The 7,484-nt window shown below is 31.4% G+C and overlaps 1 protein-coding gene across 1 annotated transcript in view; it reads right to left on the minus strand.

Moving 5' to 3' along the window:
• Positions 1-428: 428 nt before the first annotated feature.
• Positions 429-7,484, minus strand: part of LOC117167154 (ras-related protein Rap-2a) — a 76,393-nt gene continuing 69,337 nt past the window's right edge. Inside the window, exon 2 of the mRNA XM_033351875.1 lies at positions 429-2,948. Coding sequence (XP_033207766.1) covers positions 2,676-2,948 — 273 coding nt within the window. The 3' untranslated portion in view covers positions 429-2,675. The remainder of the gene's footprint in view (positions 2,949-7,484) is intronic.

The following is a 7,484-nucleotide window of genomic DNA, read 5'->3' on the forward strand; positions in this document are numbered from 1 at the left end:
TTTTCTAGATAATGTGACCCAGTTGCGTAACAAATCCTTATTTGTCTAATTGTTAGTTAAACAAGTTGTCGGAAAAATCGCATCCTTTCTAAAATCGTATCTTTCTTTGTTTTTCAAACTCATTTTTTATACCTTGCTTTGATAAGTAGAAAATAATGATATTCATTAAGGAAAATATTGAAAGCAGTCAAGTCTTTAAGGCGATATGCTGATCTGCGGTACATTTTTTTGAACTTCTAAATCGCAGATAGCTCCCTCTGCAGGGATCTTTCATTGATCATAATTACTACCAAAATCTTACGCCATTCCCCTGTTTTTAGAAAAATATTATGCAATTTCGACTGGAGCTAACTAACTGGCTATTGCCTAACAATCCCCTCGTATAAATATATAAATATGCTCTCAAATATAATATTCAACATTTGAGAGATTTATCTACGACAAAGGAAAAATAAAACGACTGCAATGCTCGGTCTGTTGAGATTAAAAAGTGAAATTAAAAGGAATGAAATGGTATGTCGTTAAACCAAGTGTTGTGGAAACTATCAATAAAAGACAAACATTATTTCCATTCATACAGGCAGATCCATTTAATTTATTGATCATTATATATTAATTGTATTTAAAATTGTTTGAAAATATTTACCTTATTAAAGGAATGAATACTTAACTTCTGTTTTTAAAGTTAGTTCATTTACCCCATGAGTTTTATTTCCACAAAAGAGAACATAAACTTGTTAAAACAATAACAATGAAGAAAAAAATTTAAACTAGTTCGCTTCGCATAATAGTAATTTTAAATCAAATATGCCTGTAATGTAAATTAATTCATATCATGTTTATTTTGCGGTCTATCGGCATTATTTCTCACAGATTCATTCAAAATTTTCTAGCACTACAAGAATTGATAAAATTCAATTAAGTTTTAAAAAACTCAATATTTTAAAACTTTTTTTCATTGAAAGATGCATTTTTAAAAAGGACGAGGGCTAAATACGTCTAGTAGTAGGACTTAACAAATCGCTCGAGAACCCTTGAAATTCAGCGGTCGCTATTTACAAATTTCTGTATTACCTCACAAAAGTCAATTAATGCTTTTATCACTTAGCCAAGATGGTTTTTGACATTGTTCGCTTCTTCGACAATTTTGTTTTTAGGATTACTTGTAGATATGCACGCATAACAACAACCTTCGTGTGAATGATTTTACGTTTTTAACATTATCTGTGAGTAGTTTTCTACACGTTTACTTTCCTAGTTACAAATTAAAAATACAGATATTTTTTTATATCTGAAAATGCATGGAAGAGAGCACGGTAGACATTTAAGGCCCATTTGCCCACAAAAAACTCTGAATTCAAGAGAATTTAAAATTTCTAAATATGTCTATGATTTTAAAACATTTTTTAACTCGGTTTATCAACGGAAGTGGAAAGTACTCTTTTGTGTAAATGATATCCTTATCACTCTCGGCCTTCCAATACATATGCGTAGAAAATAGTTTTTTACACTCTTATTATTGCACAAAATTGACGTAAGGGTTGTGTGCAGTATTGACATTTTGCATTTTTGTCTCACCAATCTTACTGGAAAGGCGACTTTAGGGCTATCGCAAAAAATAAGCAGGTTCTGCACGCAACCCTTCAAATAACGGGTAGATATTTTCTTTCCTTCTGAGAAAACAGATTTCAGACCTATCCGGATCTTCTGGAAGATATCCTAGAACGTTCTTGAGAATACTCGTTTTTTTATTTGTTCCTAATCACCAAAAAATCCATTAAACATCATATTTTGTTTACACATTTTTTAGTACAGTTTCAACCAAATTTCTTATCGTTCCTCGCTTGTCAAATATTTCATTTGTGCTTGAACAATGATCCCAACATATTCATTATGTTGATATAACTCTATAAAAACTGATATAAAAGTTGGAAATCTATTTTCAGTGTAGCAAAAATATACAGAGATATTTTTGACACTTTACAAGATTTTCGAAAGAGAGAAAAATGCTGACAATCTACAATGTGAAAATGTTTCAAGACTACCAGAAGTATGGTCTCTTGAAATGTTTATGTGAAAGCTTTGAAATTAAGCTTTATTCAGCCACAGTTAGCGCCGTTCGTGCTAAAAACTAGCTAGCTGGACGGCTCGTGATGAAAATGGACTTAAAACCGAATGTCGGCTGTTGGTTTATTGATTTTTTTTTTCATTCATCGAATTGAGTACGAAGCTAGTGATATCCAGTTTGGTTTTGTCATTAACAATAAACAACTACTAGCGCAGGGCTCCTTCGTAACCATTTTTACAAAGTCCACGACTCTCCTCCACGCATTGGTCCTATTCCACATATTCGCTCCACCACTTTCCTGCTTAAGCCTATCGTTATATATTACAATAATATTACACATAATACTATCCATGTATATTAAAATATGTCCGCGGCTGTGGATCGATAGCCGCATTCTGTCGATAGAAAAGCAAGACTCACAGTCTCTTCGATATAATCTTTTTGCTGAGCGTTCATAGGTTATAAATTATTCTTACAAGTTTTGCGAGTTCACAGCACGACCCCGCTGGGCCTGGGGAAGGGAAAAGAAAAGTTCGCAGGACCACTAGCGTTGCCCCTATTTACCTAGCGTTGTTCAGTCTGCCCGGCTTGGGATTTTGATTAAGTATTAAAGAACGCTACAACAGCAGTAACTCTTCTTCTCTTTTTCCGGACTAAAGTTCATTTCGCGCACGATTTCAGCAAACATCTCATTGACATTGGTGCGGTTTTTAGCCGAAGCTTCGACAAATGGACAACCCCATATCTGCGCTAAGGCGTTACCCTCGGCAGTGTCAACTTCACGCTGATGCTCTAGATCGAGTTTATTAGCCACCAGCAGGACCGGCACCCTTTCTGTTCCTTTCACACGGGTTATCAGCTCTTTCATCGCTTTGATATCCTGAAAAAGAAGAAATTTACATTAGACTACAATTATTGTATGCAACAGTGCATTTTCAATTAATGATAACAATGAAAAAACAAGATTGCTATGAAAGGGTGGCCTATAAATGTAGGGAATTTTTTTTAATAATTTCTGAATAAAAAATAAAAATCACCAGAAATAATAATAAAGCATTTTTTACGCACGGGAAAACTTTACTTTATAAATAAAAATAGGCAGAACCTAATAATTACATCTTCCAGGCTAATGGTATTAGTCTGGAACCACCATTAGTTTGGAAGATGTCGTAATTATTAGGTTCTGCTTATACTTATTGATAAAGGTATTCAAAAGGTTTCTTAGAACTAGTCTGAAATAAATAATTGAATTTGCTGCATTTATATTTTTCATTTTCTAGACATATAACATATTTTTTAGCTAATTTTTATTAACAAAAAATCCTCAATATATCAAAACAATCTTCTTGGTAACGCATCCACGGAATGTTCGTTTTTCGAGACATGCATAGTACTGCACTTGTTCTAGCTGCTACGCTTGCGCACTTCAAGCCAGATTACTTTTTTCTCTCTAAATTCGAATTAGTAGAAATTTTACTAATGCAATTAGTATAATTGAATCTGACTGTTAAGCTAGTAGTTTTATCACTTTCTACTAATAGCCCAGTCAAATTCGACTTTTTTCTAGAAAAAAAAACTCTAAAGTTTTGATATCTATCGTACGCTATTCCATATACATCCGAATTAAATATCGAAAGAGTTTTTCTCTGGCCGGTGGGTGTAACCACCCTTTAGTCTTACGAAATACCCTCGAAAATTTGTTTTTGGCGATTCTTTCGAAAAGAGTGAATCGAACGACAAATATAGTTCAGTACATAGTTCAGTACCCTTTGAGTGGGGTGTAAGTTTGAGCTCGAAGTCCGTACGCTCCTTCTCTTGCATCTATCTCGAAATGGGGTAGTGTTTCGGTCAAAATATATTGGGTACGGACATAACCTTGATATTAACCGGATATGACGGGCGCGCTCCGCGGCGGCCAAAGCCTGCATATCTCACAGTGGATAGAAATTTAACATTTACACAAGTTAGCACGTGTGCATTGTTTTTAAATATAATAAATAAATAGATGATTGCTTTGAAAACGTATGTAACAATGTTCAAAACGAAAATGAATTATAGCTGAAACTTTTTTGCAAAAAGATTTAGTGAAACAATTGTCTTTCATTCCAGCTAAACCCGTTCTAGCTTCGTTGTTGGTTATGAACATAACCATAAAAATTGCAGGTAGAATGTCAACAAGCGGATTGCTGATGAATATTTTGATTAGAACAGGATTTCGAGCTATAAGTCATTCTATTGATTTTCATCATGGAACACTGAATAAGGGGAAAAGCTTAGCAGTAATTACTGTGATAAGGGTGCAGATGTGAAAATAAGGACATAAGCCAAATTCAGTACAGCGTTATTAGACAAACGTTTGTTTGTTCTCCTCCATACGACGTTAAATTACAGGTGTTTTTTAAATAACAAATATATTGTAATACGAAGAGAAGTATTGGAGAAATTTATAATTATAAATTTCCTAACATTTTTCTATATATTAAAAATATTAATAAATTAGAAATGAGATACGGGACTCACCGCGAAAAATTCAAATAAATAATGACAATTAGGATTGCTTAGAATTTTCATTTTGATAAGTATTGATATTTTGTAAATTTACGATACTATAGATATTATGCATTTTTAAGGTTTCGGTAAACATTTACTCTAACTTTATGAACTTATAAATCAAAATGTGCCACAGACATCTTAGTACATGAAAAGATATTTTTATCCGGAATTGTGTAATTTGCACACTAGAATATCCCTATGTTTGAAATAGAGCAAATTAAGAATATTTTCAACATTGATTAAGTAATTTTCAATTATTTAAACAAAATTTTATTTGTTTAAATAATTTTTCTTTCAAAATTTCGTGTTTTCCTAAAAATGATTACTATTAGTGTAGTAAAATATTGATTAACATTGATTTATTAATTTCCAATTATTTAAACAAATTGAATTTGATTAAGTAATGTTTATCTCAATTTTTCAAATTAATAATTATTACTATTTTTTCAGCAAAATATTGACCACCATTGGTTAATTTACGTTGAATTGTTTAAACAAATTTCATTCATTCAAATAATTTTTTTTCCAAAATTATTTTTTGCTGCAAAAATATTACTGTATTATCGTTAAGTGACATAAATTTATATTCAGTTATTCGCGAATCGTTAAAGCAATAAATTATTATTTACTTTCAACAAACCGTAATTTGTTTAAACGATATTTCTTTTTACAAAATTTGTTAATTTTTTTGCTTCTATTTATACTAAAACTTCTGATTGTTAGAAACAAAAATTTTGTTACATTTGTGAATTGTTTTTAAGCAAATGGAATTTGGTTACATAATCAAAAATTAATTAACCAATGTTGATAAATATTCAGCAAAGAAATGGTAATAATTTTTATTTTAAGAGAAATTTCGACAAAACATATTGTCTGGACAAACTAAAATTTTTTAATAATTGAAAATGAATGAGCCAATGTTAATAAATACTCCACTAAACCAATAGAAATATAATTTTAAGGTAAAGAAACTAGAATAAAGTGCTAGAAAGTTCGACTTCAAAATGAATTAACATTTTTGCTGAGATTGATTTAATTCAATTTAAATTCCATAACATTGAATGCTGAAAAAATCCAAATTTCTTTTACAGTTTGATTCCGAAAGAAATGTAATAGAAGTGCCGTCTACATGTATTTCTCAGGCTTGAGGCAGATGTAAACACGTATGCGCGTTAATTTATTACATTAATTTAGATCGAAATGTGTCTAAAATAAGTTTGGAACAAGAATGGGGAAACCTTCTGCCAAGCAGGTTGCACAAGATATTTAAGTTAAAGGATTATCGATCTCTGATCATTTAAAAAAAAGATATCACAAACGATAATGTTGAGAAAAAAGTAGTCGCCACTCCACATGACCTAACATATTTAGACTTGATTAATCATCCTTGTGGCCAACGAGGAGTTACTGCAATTTTCAACGAATGCTTTCATTCAGCACTTAAATTTATTAGGAATAAAAGTTGCGGGATCTCCATCCAGCATTCAATGGCAGCATCTAAGAAAATGGTATCCTACTTCGGTGAAAGTTTGGATAGCACTGATTCGGAACTGTTAGATTTTTATTGCAAAAACATCTTACTATCTGAAACAAAAATAATAAATTTATGTTCAGAAACACAGGGTCAATCAAACTCCCCTGAGTGGTTCCAAAAACAATTGTTAAGGATATCTGCACGTTCGAAAGCGCATTCCATTAAATTCAAAAAAAGAAAAAGTATCGAGTCGCTTCTAAATAAACTTTTAAATCCTCCGAAGATTCAGGATGTGGCAAAGAAGAATCCTATTATGGGAAACAAAATGAATCGATTGCTATCCAGGAATGTGAATTAAAATACGGAGTCAAAGTTTCTAACGTTGGTCTCATTGTTCTACATAATCAACCGTGGCTTTGCGCAATTCCAGGCGGTTTTGTTTTTGAGAATAACCAAATAACCAAATTAGTTGAAATTAACTGTCCAAGTTCGTATGAAAAAGAACCAGTTTTTGATATTAACACTTAAAAGTTCAATGTTGCATGACTTGAAAAAATTAATAACGCAGATCAACTCAATCCGTCAGATAAAATCTACACTCAGTGTCAAATACAAATTTACGTATCAGGATTAACACTTTGCAATTTGTATGTATGGTCACCCAAAGCAAGTTACATGATTCCTATACAAACAAACGAACAATTTAAAAAAATGTATATCTTCTCTTAGAGGATTTTTATTTCAAACTCTACCTGAGAGCGATATTTAAATGTGAGAAATAGTAATTTTACATATTTGATATGTATTTATATCAATGTTATTTATTCAAATGCTTATTGCAAGCAACATTTGTAGCGCAATTAAAACGTTAAAGCTTATTTACATCTGTATTATTTAAACTTAAAAAATTTGGAAAAAGGTATACAATTATAAATATATAAATATAGGTACAAAATTTGTTTCAAATATTTATTAATTATTATATAATTATTATTATTATTATAATTTTTAATTCTGAGGTACTTCCAAATCTTAATTACTTTCTTTCAAAATTGGAGTTTGCAAATTCACTAATACGCAGCACATAAAACCGATATTATCTGCTCGATGTAATAAGTGCATTGGCAATTTAGATAATATATTATAAATTCGTATCCGTTGCATAATTTTTTCTATGTGAATTCTTAGTCGGGCAACTTGATACGTTTCTTCGACTTCTTCTTCACTGAACTTTTCCTGTCTTAGAAAAGGGGGATTGACTAGGATAATTCCTTCACCTTTTTCATCGAGTGTACAGTCTGTCAAGTTAAAGCGTGGGTGGCTTTACTCGCAGTCGGTAAGGTGTATCGACATGATTTTGGTGTCAAAATATTAAGAAGAGCTCCCTCT

This window comes from Belonocnema kinseyi, chromosome 2, assembly GCF_010883055.1.
Source record: "Belonocnema kinseyi isolate 2016_QV_RU_SX_M_011 chromosome 2, B_treatae_v1, whole genome shotgun sequence".
NCBI lineage: Eukaryota > Metazoa > Arthropoda > Insecta > Hymenoptera > Cynipidae > Belonocnema > Belonocnema kinseyi.